This window comes from Sinocyclocheilus rhinocerous, unplaced genomic scaffold (assembly GCF_001515625.1).
Source record: "Sinocyclocheilus rhinocerous isolate Xijiao unplaced genomic scaffold, SAMN03320098_v1.1 scaffold1156, whole genome shotgun sequence".
NCBI classification, from domain to species: Eukaryota; Metazoa; Chordata; class Actinopteri; order Cypriniformes; family Cyprinidae; genus Sinocyclocheilus; species Sinocyclocheilus rhinocerous.
In genome coordinates this window covers 218,534-234,240 of record NW_015630041.1, presented here as the reverse complement: position 1 = coordinate 234,240, position 15,707 = coordinate 218,534, and the positions used below count along the sequence as shown (strand labels likewise).

General features: G+C 35.2%; 1 protein-coding gene across 1 annotated transcript in view; it reads right to left on the bottom strand.

Moving 5' to 3' along the window:
* Positions 1-15,707, bottom strand: part of LOC107739862 (O-acetyl-ADP-ribose deacetylase MACROD2-like) — a 253,846-nt gene that overhangs the window by 147,752 nt on the left and 90,387 nt on the right. The window contains exon 3 of the mRNA XM_016552077.1: positions 4,854-4,884. Within this exon, the coding sequence (XP_016407563.1) occupies positions 4,854-4,884 (31 nt within the window). The remainder of the gene's footprint in view (positions 1-4,853; positions 4,885-15,707) is intronic.

The following is a 15,707-nucleotide window of genomic DNA, read 5'->3' as shown; positions in this document are numbered from 1 at the left end:
TAAGAAAAGTATTTTAAATGTTTTGCCACTTGCTTGAGCAACTTTTTTTGTGCTGTGTGTAAGCTATTGTGCAACAATTGCACGAGTGTAAAAACAAAAATGCACTGCATGATCGAACATTTAGGTGAGATAAATATACATTTTTGAAAAATGTCTAAACAATGCTCCCCTCCACCCCTCAAATAAATAAAAAAATCCCCTCTCACAAGAGTCACCTAAGAGGGGAATTCATTTTCAAAAAATGAATAAATGTCTAAAATTCCTGATTGGAGTATTACTATAAATAATTCTACATTATAAAAATAAGGCTTTAAAAAGATCGGTATCGGTGATCGTATCGGCAGATACTGCTTTCTGTGATCGGCCTCAAAAATCCTGATCGGAGCACCCCTACTAGTGAGTTTATTCAGAGTGATTCATAAGACACTTTGACCAATTCATAAAAAATAAATCAAACTCCACTTGTTTACGAATCAGACATCACTAGCTGAACAATGCCATACTCTTGTCTACTGTTGTCACATGCAATTGACATTTCTTGCCTGTTTACCATCTTACTGCAACCAATCTTTCTCTCATGTCACATTCAATTCAGACTGCGAGTTCACAGCTCAGCTAAAATATAAAATCTTGTTGCTGTAGAGCTGTAGATTTAGATTCTGCTCAAACAACTGTGATCTCTGAAATATGTCCTCAACCCTCAAAACTTCCCCGAGCGGTGTCAATCTTGACAATGATAAACCATGAAAGTGTAAAACACTAAACTTTCATCCGTTTCCCTAGATGCACGCTAAGATTTTTTCCCGCTTGTGCTGATATAACCCTACATCAGTATGTGATCATAAAAGATTCCCTCCCAAAGCCTGTATTCACACTTCCACTCCCCAGCATAAACCTCGCTACAGCGCTATCCTGAGAGGAAAACCTGTACGATATCAAGGTAAAGAGATAAGGGGTTCGGCCCTGACCCACTACAGAGATGGACAAGGGAATCACTGAGTGAAGACACTTAGTCGGCTGACCCTGGCTGATCCTGAACAGCCGTTTGGATGCATTGTCTGGATTACAGCTACCTATCTCAGACCACCAGAGTTGCAGGCTAAAAAAAAAAATCTCAGTGTCAACACACCTCTTGTTCATTTACGGGTAAATATTTGTCAAGCAGGGTTGTGTACTACTCAGAAATGAATTGAAAATGGCTTTTAAATTTTAATTTATCTCTGAAATTGAAGTGAGGTACACTGAAAAAAAAAAAAAAAGGTGTTGAAACTATTTTCACTCAGAAATTGCTAGTAAATTTCACAATTACAAAGAAATGGCAAGAAACACATTAAAGTAAATGTGAAATCTTGAAGTAGAAAAACTGAAATAGTATTTTCATGTAAACCATACTCTAATAATCTTTGTTTTATTTACAAGTTAAAAATGTTTTTACAGTGTAGCAAAAAGGTAGAATGTAGAATTACAATTCAAAATTTGAAAACGGTTTAAAAAGTCAAGTAGGAAGGTTTATTGCCTTTAGAATGATAGCCAGATAAAATATCAAATAATTAAAACATGTAAATTTACATACATATTTCATATTTTATCTGTCTGTGTATGTCTGTCTAACTGCCTGTCATTAACCCCTGTGTGTTATATATATATATATTTTCAGAAAATATACGGATTTGCTGTCCACATGAAAACGCAAGGGCGGCGTTTTCAGATTTATCCACTCTGGGACCCGGTTTAAAAAAATATCGGTTTCACTCTCCCAAAACGCCGGATACGTGTGGACGAAACGCCTATACGACACAAAATTTATGCGTATACAGCTATGTCTAATATCAAATATCACTCTCTTCTTACTATGATATGTCCATAGAGCTTTTTATGTAACATAGTCTGACTGGACTGTATTAAACTGACTTTTATTTTTCTCCACAAGGCCTTGGGAAGGTCTTTGCAGTGGATTTCTGAGAGAAAATAAATAATAAATCATGCCTTATCACCAGGTGTACACAAACCTTAAATGACCAGTCCTTGATATGGTGATGAATGCTTCAAGTCAATATACCCCAATGAGCTGGATTATGAGGCAATAAAGAGCTCTCTTCAAATGGCGATGACAGTAATCTAATGAGTGACACGTTTTGATGTCAGACAGCCCCTGTCTTTTCCTTGACAAAGTCATCAGGCAGTTAAACCTCACGGGCACAAAGTGAGTTTTTCTCCTCTAGGCTTCGGTGAAAGATGAACCGGCGTCTAATTCATTTTCTCTTTGTTGTTTATCTAAAGGCAGGGCTGGATATATCATGACAGATTGTGACAGCGCCGTAAGGAGGAGGCTGTTAAGATGCCTGAATGGTTCAAATGTAATTGCAGTTTTCTCCTTTTTGACACTCTCTCTTTCTGCAGGCTAAAATAAAAATGGAAAAATTAACCTGTGGAGTTCAAGGCTATTGGATTTGAGTTTCCCTGATATGAATCTTACACACAGATGTTGTGAACAGCATCTTTGAGTTGTCAGAGTTGGAATAACTGAGGCCGAGGACAACAGTAACACTAAATATCTTTGATCAAAAACCAGGTAAGAGCAATGACACATGCTCAGTACAGTTCTCTGTCTGTCTGAGAACAACTGATTTAGAAGAATAAAAGCGATTCCTCCCTCCCCCCGGATATAACGTATTTTTCTTATTCTGTATAAAGTTATAATGATTTTGAAACTTTTAACTTGTGTCTATTTCATGTGTGAGTTGTTGGGTAAATGTTAGCATGAATAGCAGATGTTAACACTGTAGCTACCATACAAAAATTGTACGATGCAGTGAGGTTGGGGACAATATTAATAGTTATAATGACTATTATTATTATTATTCACCAATCTTACAGCATTAACAGACTTATAATTTTTATGTTTTAAAAATTGTATTATATTAAATATAATAGAAAGCTTACATTTAAAAATATTTAAATTAAAAAATAAATAACTAAAATAAATAAAATGAATACAAAAATAAAACTTTTCTTTATGTACAATACAATTTTAATGCCACAATAAAATGTAACATTTTAAAAATAAATATAAAAAAATGTTTCGAAAATAATCTCAATACTCCCTTTTTACAATAAAATTGGAACATTACAATATTAAAACATTAATATTTTGAGAATAATATCAAACTTACTAGAATAAAGTTGAAGCTTTTTTTCAGATTCATAATAGGGGTGTAAGATTTCTATTTCAAATTTCATAAATGAGCTGTATTACTACAACTTTAATCTAAAAAAAAAAAAATGGCACTAACAAATTTGCTGTTAATGAACCAATTGCACACCCAGGGAAAAAAAAAAGTGAATGATAGATCCAGACAGAGAAAAGGAAGACGCAACCTTTGTCCACCTCGGTGCTTTTCCTGTGTCCGCACTATGTAAGACACTGATAGATTTGCCAGTCCTTCCCATCCTCTCTAAAAAAGAAATAACCCATTTTAACCCGTCTCTCGTGGCATTGATTGATAGGCTATGAGCGTCGGACTTAATAACCTCTATCATACTATCTAACCCCTCTGCTGGCAGCAGGCGCTAGTTTGTTTATGGGTGGCATCTCCTCCAATATGCCATGTGTGTGAAAGCTCTAAACATACTTTTTTTGAAGGATACTTTTATTCAGCAAGGATGCATTAAATTGATCAAAAGCGACAGTAAAGATATTTATAATGTTACAAAGAAAATTGATTTCACACACACACACACCTATTTTAAATTATAATAATAATTATTATTAATTAATAAGTTAATACAGTAGGGGAGACCAAGGTAAAACATCTCTGTAATATGTGTTTCCTTCTGGAGCATCAGTGAGTGTTTGAACTTTTTTGTAGCAGTGGCATGCAAGTCCCTCAGCTGTCATCAGTGTGAAAAGATGGATCTCAAAATCATACAGTCATTGTAGGAAAGGGTTCAAATACGCAAAAGTTCCTGTAAAACCAAATAATTTTGCAATTTAACTGTTCAGGACAAACAAGGGACTCATGAACAACTATCACAAAAAAAAACAGCTGTGGATCATCCAGGTAACAACACAGTATTAAAAATCAAGCGTATGCAAGCATAACTTTTGAACGGGTCATTTTTATAAATTCAACTATTATTTTCTCTTGTGGACTATCTATCAAAAACTACCCACAAGCTTTTGAACGGTAGCATACACACACATCAGGCACATTATGCATATATGCAGACTTCAATATACTTCTTTCTAAAGACAAGAGACAATTTTGAAAATGAAAGTAAGGCTGGGAGAATTTAAATACATGAAAAGATTGTAGAGGTAATTTGCTCATCATCGGCTCGTTCATTTCTACATTATACGCATCATAATGGGGTGCCTCAGGGCTCAGTACTTGGACCACTAAGTGCAAATAGCCCGCCTTGTTGATAGAGGCTATTTACAGTAGCTCCACCCACAAATGTGTTATAGGGATAGTCAAAACTATAAAAGACGGCAGTTAATCATCAGCTTCAGTGGCGTAGGTGGTAAAGCGCGCACCGTGGTCATATATATATATATACACACCTTGCTACGTGTACTGAGGCAGGCTAACCGAGACTTGTCATTTGCACTTATATATTGTTGCTCTTTTGTTAGTTTTGACTGCTTTTATTGTCCTCATTTGTAAGTCGCTTTGGATAAAAGCGTCTGCTAAATGACTAAATAAAAATAAAAATAAATAAATACGCACACATTGCCAGCATACATGTAAGTTGCTATCTAAACCGCACACATGCTTCTTCATGCACACGTTCAGAATCACTCATATACATACACTGAAAAGGTTTAGAGGATGAATATACATTTTCCTTACCATAAATTCCTGTCGATATGCATGGAAAGGCCTGTAATAGAAAAAAAAGCAAAAAGTAAACCAACTCTGAAATTAAATTCATATAAAATCACATAAATTCTGACCCAAACCTAATCATGAAGAAGAAAACCGCCTTAGAATCAGAAGTTAGTCATTGAATGTACAGAGTTCAGAGGAGCAGGCAATGAAATGAGCCCAACTTTACAGTTTTCAGCCTTGAGTTGTTGTTTCTTTCCAGTTCCTGCTAAGCTTGCAATTTGATAACATGCATGAATTTCATTAAAGCCAACCCCTATGAAATTCTACTCTGTGAATGGTGTTTCAGAGAAATTTGACGTTTAGTGAATGTCGAATGTTTCATTAATAGCCAGTGGGAATAACTGCTAATGCAAGCTTACACCAATCATCAAATATATATTAAAAAGCCTAAAGACATGGGGCGTTGCTTTTTACTGAGCAGACGTGTTTGTTTTTGTGGATCTCCAGGCTATAGAGAAACACTTTGGCTTCAAAGAAAAGGATTAAATGAGCGTTTCTTCCTGTTGGGGTAGACAGAGCGCTTACATTTGGAGCAGTGCTTTGACGGGACGTGACACGCAGACATGACATCCACCTAAATCAGTTTGAGATAACACATATTGCCATATACAATAACAGTGATATCCCCACCTGCAGGCTTCGCCACCTGCTTTTGACACGCACCCAGTGAGAAAGATCCATTTCAATTTACTTCCCCTAGCGAGATACTTCAAAAGCAACATTTTGCCTGTCGTCTGGTGTTGATCTAATTAATCTGACAGTTAATTAAGGCACAGTCATATTTCAGTATGTCAGGACACATATAGTAGCTGGATGAGAGATGGCCTCTGGGAAATGTATGTCAGTCTGTAGAAGACATCCAGAAAATGTGCACAATATTTCAATACTCCTGAAAATTATAAATGATCCACTCATGGCCTTTACAATATCCTGGATAATTCTGAAGGGTAAGTGGGGCCTTGGATTGGAGCCACTTGGAATCTGGGAAATGTTTGGATCTGTTAAGATGATGGAGCTCTGAACTGTCATAATTTCTGAGGAAATTTACAAAATGCAGAACAACCCATTGTGGCAAGTGTTGCCAGTGCAGGTGAACATGATAATCCCAAAGTGTCTTTTTGCCTAATTTCAGTTGTGGATTTGGCACATGAGTAAAAACTGAATGAAAGATTTAAATATACATGAATCGGTAAAGACTCAATAGAAAAACACTCAAAAAACATTTAGAAATGTTTAATCTATTTTACTGTACGCAAGATCTACATATGCAAATACATGTGAAATGTAGGTTACTATGTGACCCGTGAGCAAAGATGAACTTAACCTCTTGTCGATTTTTTTTTTTATTCTACAGAACACAAAATAAGACATTTTAAAAACAAGATTTAAAAACAAAACAAAACAAAAAAAAACCTTGGGTCATGCTCCAAAAAGTTTTTAAATGGTCTAAATGAATTAAAAGTTCATGAAAACTTTCTGAGAAATACTCACTGATCAAGAACAGGGCGAGAACCCCTGATTCAGGGTCAGTTCTAGAATATGAAATCTGAGACCCTTTATCTCTCTTGTGTACATTTCTGGTCCCATCACAAGCAAATCTATGTTAACATTACCATATTCTAGTCAAGATGTTACATGATGACGTCTCATTTGTTGCTCTGAGATTTTGACATTAGAGAAAATAAATTGTCCAAAGTGTAAAAATGTCCTTAATTACCTGCATTCCAAAAAATAAATAAAAATGTGAATGAAGTGATGTTTATTTAGGGGTGTTTATTTGTGTCTCAGTATTCACTGATAAATGACATATCATTTTGTGAACAGGTGCGTGAGAGTTTTTCTACCATGGAACAAAAAAGACCAGCGCGACTGAGGGAGAAACAGAGCAACTCCGATATTTATGGCCATATTTTTTTAAAGATTAAAAACTTACCATACTGTAATAGGTCTGGCTCTGAGGCACTTTGCACCAGATGTATTACTCAAGAGCAGGTTTAGAGCTGCAACAACCATCATTTTTCCATACGACCGCGTTCCACGCACCCCGTAGCACATTCATCATTTTTAGTATATTAATAAACAGTAAAGAGGAGATATTTATTCAAAGCTCTCATTTGTCTCCACAAACCAGCTGAATCTGTGCTTTAGCATAGCATTTATCACAAAAAACAAAGTGTGACCACTGCGTTAATGCAGCATTATGACAAATGCAAATTTCGCTATCATTTCTGTTTGTTTGGATCTAGATTAGAACAGGAGTAACCATTCGACAATAAAGTGAGTGTTAAAAAGGTGCGAATGCCAGTGCGAGCCGCATTTATTGGCATCGCTCTGACCGGGCCAGACGCTGTTTAATGACACTCTAAAAGCTGCTAATAAGGCTTTGTTTTAAAAATGTTTGAAATGCTAAAAGTAGGTATTTTCCATATCAAATGAGCTTTTGTGCTGCGGCGAGAGCTTTAGCACAAAGCAGACTGTAATTGCAATAATGCTTCGCTAACAGAACATTAGAGGAAAAACAACAACACAAAACAACGATGATATAATTTCAGGTGACAGCTGTACAAATCAAAGGCAGTTGAGCTTTGCAATGAGGAACAGATGAGACACCTACTGAGCTGTGTACCTCTGATTATAAACCATAACTTACTGCAACAATAAAAACATTATATGACCGTATGGCAGATGATGCGGCATTATCCATCCTGCATACGCGCTTCACCTGATACCAGACTGTACTTTCATATTTTCCCTGATGTTTTGGTACTTTCTTTCTGGTTTTTCCCGGGGGGGCTTTGTTTGGCTGGTTATTATTTTACAGGGTTGTGTCAAAGCACTGCTTGTCAAGATCAATAATTCAGCTGAGTCTTTCACTAAAGCTTTGACCTTTCCAGGTGTACATCTCGCTTGGGCTCAAATTCCCCATGATGAGCAGGGGAGGAGGGCCATTTTTAGAGCGCTGCTCGGCTCAACACAATGTAAGCACACTCGCCTGAGTCCCTGCGGGGTTCAATAAAGACTTGCTCAAAAAACATACACACAACGGCATGCTAGAACTGTCCAACATGCTGGAATGTCATTCTGGTGATACCAGGGCTACTTCATGTGAAATCAACATGAAAGCAACATTTAAACCATTTACTTTCTAAATTAATTCCTGGTCTTAATTCTTAATTATCTCAATAAAATCAAAACAGATGGATAAAATCCAGTCAGACACTACATTTTTCTCTTTAAATATTTAGTTTCACTCAGAAATATGGCACATAGGGAAAGTTGCTTTACCTATGTGTACTAATGCTTATATTCACACCATTTTTTTTATTTGTGTGTTGATTTATTAATGTTATTGGTGTTGTTATCACAATTATTTTTACAATTAATAATAAGAAAAAAAAGAAGAAGAAAAAGAATGTTGGTATTATTATTATTATTATTATTATCATCAAGAACAATAACAACTACTAAGACTATACTAATAATAGTTTTGAATGATATCTGTTACCCCTTATATAATATATAAAATATTGGATTGTAATGTATATAAATGTTGGAATTTATATTAAATATTTAATCTGTATTGGAATTTTCATCCCAAAGGCAAATGTCCTATCAGCAAAATCAATTATAAACAATTTTCAATTAAAAACATTCCAATAATTCCCAGTTTGGCCCTTAGCAACAGATAAAACACATTAGATGATACCCAGCATATTTGTCCTTTCACCCACTGTACTGGCTTAATAGAGCAAAAAGTATCATCAGAAAGTAACACGGAAGAACATGGATCTATTGGCTTTACATGGCCACACATTGACTGAATACTCAATAATGATCAATAATGATAATATTCTTGGATGTACAATTTCTAAATCCCTTGCAATTATAGGTAAAGAGCAGAGAGACAGTCTCGCTATTGAGTTCTGTGAGCAAAAACACACAGCTGGTGTGTGTGACTAATCATTTCTAGCTGGTGGAGGTGATAACTGCTTCACAGTGCAGCAGGATACACAAAAACAGAAGCCCACAACTCACTAGTTGATTTAGCTTGGCACAGTTACGCCACTACAACCATGGCCAGCAACACTTGTTTATATATATTACACCGGTGCATTTATATCAAACCACTGCCTTAATTAACAAGGCTGACATTATTACACCTTTGCAGTGACTTATGGTCCTGCGGCTGGATTATTATTTCTGATCTGTCAGTTCATTAGGACCGAATCAGGCTTACGGCCCACTTGCTTTTGCCTGCTTATTGTTTATTGTGTTTTGTGTTTATTTGCTTGCAGTAGCATGTTGAAATTGGTCACAAGGGAAACAATTCCACTGCAACCGCTCTTCTCTAATCAATCATTTCTTCTTGTGTTCTTCAGGTTGTTTATTAAGATTATTATTGTTATTTATAATAGACACCTTTTTTGCTGGAACTCCCACTAGGTTTAAGAGCAGCTCTTAATTGAACGTATTTCCGTGTGGGTCTGTGTTTACATGCGTCAACAGGCCAAATACAGTTTCTGCATTTCTGTGCTTGTTATGTCATGCTGCAGAGTGCTGTAGTGCCATTTATGTTATATGCTTATGTGGGTGATCAGAGTAGGGATTTTCAAAATTGAGTAGTTGGTGGGATGAATGAATGACAAGTCTATGTATAATCAGACTGCTTTAGGGGGACGCCTGACACAGATCAAACACTCTTCTTAGCCCTATATAAACACTAAGCACAACTTTCAATAGCATGATTGACAACTATTCAACACATAAATCAGCTAAAATAACAATAAACGTTAATTTTATAAAACAGACATCATAGATTCTGCATAAAACAGACACTGCTGACAGTCTAACAGTTACAGCTGCTAAATATATACATATATACACACATAGGGCTGTCACGATTATTCAATACTCACTTCCTCATTACAGAGAAAAACTACATTTGAATAAAAATATATAATCTATGAAATTAAACTAGCTGACTGTATAATTTAGCAGCAAAAGCAATATCTTGAAAAAAAAATCTTTGGTGCACATTATACAATTTAAACATGTTTATTCTGTTAACTATTTGTATTCTTACTAAACACATTAATGAATATAAGATAGAAATCAGAAGGCTTCTAATAATCTTTCTGTTTGTGATAATTCCTTCCTTCCTTAAAGTATTATAATGGGAATATATCATCTTGGAGAGAGTTTTATGCTGACTGTCATAACGGAACGTGACGTGCTGTTTGAGCGGAGAATGACTGACAGCTGCAGCCAACAAAAATTAACAAAAATATTGCGACCAAATCATGTGCTCGTGCGACCAGCTGAGAAAGTTAGTTGCAAAAGAGCGACCAGTGGGAAGAATGAGTCTGGAGCCCTGTATAGGCTATACAGTGCATGAAAAGCAAACTGGTGCTCTTCTATTTCTTTTGGTGTATGACTCCCCCTTGTCTTTTATAAAAAGCACAATAATCGCGGTAGATCAAAAAATCGCGATCAGACAGTTATTTAATTATTGCGACAGGCCTATACACACATACATATATATACAGTATATATAAAGTAACATTTTACAAAAAGGTCTCATTTGGTAACATTACTTGACTACATTAACGTGAGCTAGTAATAAACAATACTTCTATGGCATGCATTAGTCTTAATATTAATTTCAACATTTACTAATATAATTTCAAAATCAGAAGTTTATCAGTATCTGTTTACATTAGTTAATGCCCTGCAGTGTTGTTATCATTAATTATGATAATAATTATGAACTGTTGCTTTGGCAACTAACTAAAATAAATAGTATTACAAAAACTGAAATAAAAACACAAAAGAAAATGACAAAAGCAAAGTTGCCAAAACTAAAATTTAAATTTAAAATAAAAAAAGCTAATTCAAACTATTAATAAATTCTATAATAGTATATAAATAATACTAAGTATTATATACTTAGTATATAAAATGTATTGTACATTATTATGTCATATTAGATCATGTAAATAATATTAACAAATGAGGCCTTGTTGTAAAGTCTTACCAAATCTAGATGAATTTACTAGCTGACTAGTTGGGATGACTAGTCAAACATATCAACCCACTGACCCTACTAAGTATGAAAGATGCTCTTTCACCCTGCAAAGTTTATCTTTAACCCCACACCAGCATGTCTTGCTTTAATCAGGTGAGCCCAAATACCTTGATTATCCGGTTCAGATGTGTTTGATTAGAGATGGAACTAAACTGGTACAGATGAACCACTGATACAACCTTCTGAAAGCCACCAAGAGTCTTTTATTTGCACGCACACCCCCAGGTCATCCTTTTAATTAAGGAATTATCCACTTTTAGAAGGTGGAATCTCAAAGCAGATCTTAAATCCTTTTATTTAAGCGTATCCATTTAGGTAACAGAGCCACTTGGAGAGGACGCACCATGACTTGGACTGGGACACTTGGCATGGCCTAGCTGTGTAGAAACTCTGCCATGTGTGCAAATAGAGGCTCTGATTGCTTATAATCAGTGTTGGGAGTAACGCATTACAAAAGTAATAATATTACAGTAGTATATTACTTTTTGCTGTAACGCAGTAATATAACGCATTACTAATACAATTTGGGTAATATTATTACTCGTTACAATCTCAGTAACGCAAGTTACAACAACATATTTTAACTCAAAATTAAGTGGTGAATTTACCAACACCGCAAAACAGCACCAGAGAAAATATTCCGCGGGTAAAATAGTTTGTCTATTTCCTGCTGCTGGAATTAGATGGTTGAGATGACTGCAGAGACGAATTCTACATTTGTGAGATGGACACACTCCTGTTTTTTTCAGTTAATTGGAGAAAAGCATAAGAATGCATAGTCAGGTGCAATATGTACGACACCAAACTCTCAACATGGAGAAATAGCACGAGTAAAACCTGGAAACACCTGGACTGGTGCCACACTAAGCTATCGGAGAGAGTTGCATTTTCAGTTCATCGGAGAAAAGGATAAGAATGCATAGTCAGGTGCAATATGTGCGACACCAAACTCTCAACATGGAGAAATAGCACGAGTAAAACCTGGAAACACCTGGACTGGTGCCACTAACACTAAGCTATCGGAGAGAGCTGCGGGGTCGGAGAAGAGAAAAAGACGGCGGACGAGCAACAAAAATTAAGTTTAACTAAAAATAAAATCTGTTTTTATTAAATCATAGTGTATATATAAAATGAATGAATATGCGAAATATTTGACTTAAATAGCCTAATTAACAGGTTAACAAAACGAAAGGAAAAGACTGAGAGATGCTGCTGAGTTGTTCATAGGCTATTTGTGTGGCGCGGCGCTCTACAAAAGTCCACGGAAAGGAAACCGAGATGACAGAAATAAAAGTAAACACATTGCAGTTTGAATGATCTGCATGACCAAAAATGACGGAGAATTTTTGTTGTTGTTTGTTTCCGCTGTTCGATCGCCCGGCGCCTCACACACACAGCATTGCAAACGTTGCAGCCTGTTCATTATCAGAATAAAATACAGTCAACCAAACATATAGATACACTGGTTAATTTAAATAGTGCGTACTGCGCATAGTACAATCCGTGCCGTTCAGCTTGAGCTCAGGCCAGACACATTTGCTCGACGAGGATGTTTTTAAGCGCGTTAAGTAAGCCTGGTTTACATAATAATTTAGCATTCAAATACATCGCAAATATGGACACATTTAATTGGATTAATAGCGAATGAGAGAGGTAGGCTGCGCAAGAACGGCGTTTGCTTTCAGTTTCGCATTGAATTAGCCCTAATTCGTTTTGGCTTGTTTAGCAACTTATATTTTTCATTCTTGTTTTCTTCTGAAACCGTTCAAAATAGCCTATATGCTAGGTACTGTGTATATTGTTTGTACATTATAACATTTCGCTTTATTTACCGGTGTTATTTATGAATGTAATAATGCGATTTGTGCTTATATTTTTTAACCTAAACTACAACGTAACATTAATGTAGACCTACATACCGGTATCTAAATATGATTTCATATTTTATGCTATATAGACCTACCACATTACCCTCCACTGGATGTAGAATGAGCAGCAATAAACTACATTTTGGCATTTAATAATACTTCTGTGGATATTTTGATGAAAGTAACTCAACAGTAGTGTAACGCATTACAATTCAGAGACAGTTATATTGTAATATAACTAATTACTTTCAAAAGTCAGTAACTAGTAATATATAATGTATTACATTTTGGAAGTAACTTGCCCAACACTGCTCATAATCATAGATCTGTTCTCATGTCCAGCCCGAGCTGAAGCAGTGCATGCAGGTTGCCATGGGAACACAGTGCTAAAAGCACCAGAGACGAGGAGATGACCCACTGGTCACAGTCTTATCCTGTGTGTTTGTTCAAGGAGCTACTGAGAATAAATCACACAAGAGAGAGATGAGCTCTTTCTCACTGACAGTAACAGTGCTTCAACACTTCAGCCACATTCATCACAGTCACAAACAACGGCTTTCTATAAAGTGTTTAACAAAAATAAGTCAATACTCTATAAAATATTCATTAACAAGCAGCCATAGACTAAATTTAGTTTTACCTGACCTTTACCTTTTCGTTGCATTGTGATTTATAATAAGTCAATACTCTATAAAATATTAATTAACAAGTCTTAAAGCAGCCATACACTAAATTTCGTTTTACCCCCCATACACACACAATTTTTGCCTCTGTACCTTACACACATTTCCCCCAAATGTTTCTGAAATACTGATATGTTAATCTGTAAATCTCTCTCTCTATATTTTCCCAATTCACTATTCATAACATGTATTATGGTCAATACAGATTTCTTTTTATGTGTCTGAGACAATTCTTTTTAAATATTTCTGCTTTTGACACAAAATTAACTAATTAGCTACAAAAAATATAAGTGGATGAATTATGAACCATAACTAATGCTTTTGTTATTTTATCTTGCAAAACAACTTCACTTACATAGCTATTGGTGGGCATTTTCAGTGACTTTCTGTCGTATACATCAATACGCCAGTAGGAGAGCGAGGCACGAATCATTCTCTCAACTAATTCATTCAAACACAATGATTCATTCAGGAGGAAAACAAGTGACCATCTTTGTAAGCGAATCATCTTTGAGTGGTAACAGAAATAAAGCTAAAATAAAAATTAAATATTAGATGACAGCTTGAACAATAATGAGAAATTAGAAGTTGAAGTACTAAAATTACTATCACTGAAAAAAATAGAAATATAAATTTTTTGTATAAAATTTACAAAAGCACATAAAACTAAAATAAAACAAATGACAAAAAAGCTAATTCAAAATATAAATAAATATAATAAGAGTAATAATAAATCATAGTAAAATAACAACTGTTCTGTTCAAAAACAATAATTTAAGTGATCATCTTTAAGAGTGAGTCATTGAATCATTCACTCTACCAATTCCTTCAAAACACTGATTCAGAGATGTGGACTGGTTGATTCTGCTGTGGCTTTGTTTGTAACTATTTTTTTTGACAGAAATAGACAAAGTAATATGACGATGTTTATCTAAAATATAAATAACCCAATGCTAACTTATTGTTTATTGAACTGTTGTAAAAAACATAACATACTTGCAATATTTTTATGTATGCACTTTCTGTGTCAAGCGTTCCAAAGCACTTGGTCCATTCTACCATTGCTGATACGGTATAATTTCAATTAATAAACGGTAGAGTTCATATAACTATTTCAATACATAAATAATTTGTATGGCCAGTCTAATCTAATTCAATATTTCATAACACATGCAGGTCCAGCTAGTGATGCTAATAGACACCGTCATGGTACATGAGAATGACAGACAGACTCAGGGGAGCATCAGAGAAATCCTAGTGAACAAAGGCCAGTAACTGACAGAGCCACTGGTGCAATGAACTTGATTAACACTCTATCACCACTTTTATGGCTGACCAACTGCTGCTCCTTCATGCAGTCTAACAGAAGAGTTCGATATCCTCTCAACAACTGCAAGTGCTTGACTGAAAATGAGGAGTAAACTTTCACAGTTAAGGGGCGGTCACACTAGACTTTGAACGTGCAAAATTTTTTCGGATGCCGCTGCGAATATGGGCGGGAGCAGGATATGACATCACGCGCCAAGGTTTCACCTCAGTTTTTTATTTTATTTTATTTTTTTATTGAAGATATAGGTTTTCCCTCAGTTATCACAACATGGATTCAGATGTGCTTGTATTGTGTCTTTTGCGACGGCGTTGAAAGTGTCTGGAAAGGAGAAGGCTATTCACCCTGTTCTACGGACTCGGAATGAGCGGGGAAAGATCCATTCTTTAATTCAGGAGCTTCGGCTGGATGAGGATCACCACAAGGAGCACTTTCAGCTCTGTCCCGCCGATTTTGATCGGTTGCTGCGTATGGTCACTCCGTTGATTGATATTTTATTCCCATTTTTTTAAACTATAGTGAATAAACTGTATTAATGAATGAAATGTTCAAGGTGTCTGAATAAATTTTGGTTTGACTGTACATACATATATATATATATATTACATTTTTAAGTGCTTTGCTTTAAGTGCTGTAGGTTTTTTTCTTTAAATAGGTCATTTTATAAGTTCCTGTGGTGTGCAAAATAATAAATATAAAAATGAAAATATAAATATATAAAATAATGAACAACATTAAGTAATTTAATAATAATACACTTGTGTATAGTAATTATATTGTGCTCTCTCTCTCTCTCTCTCTATATATATATATATATATATATATATATATATATATATACAGTATACACAC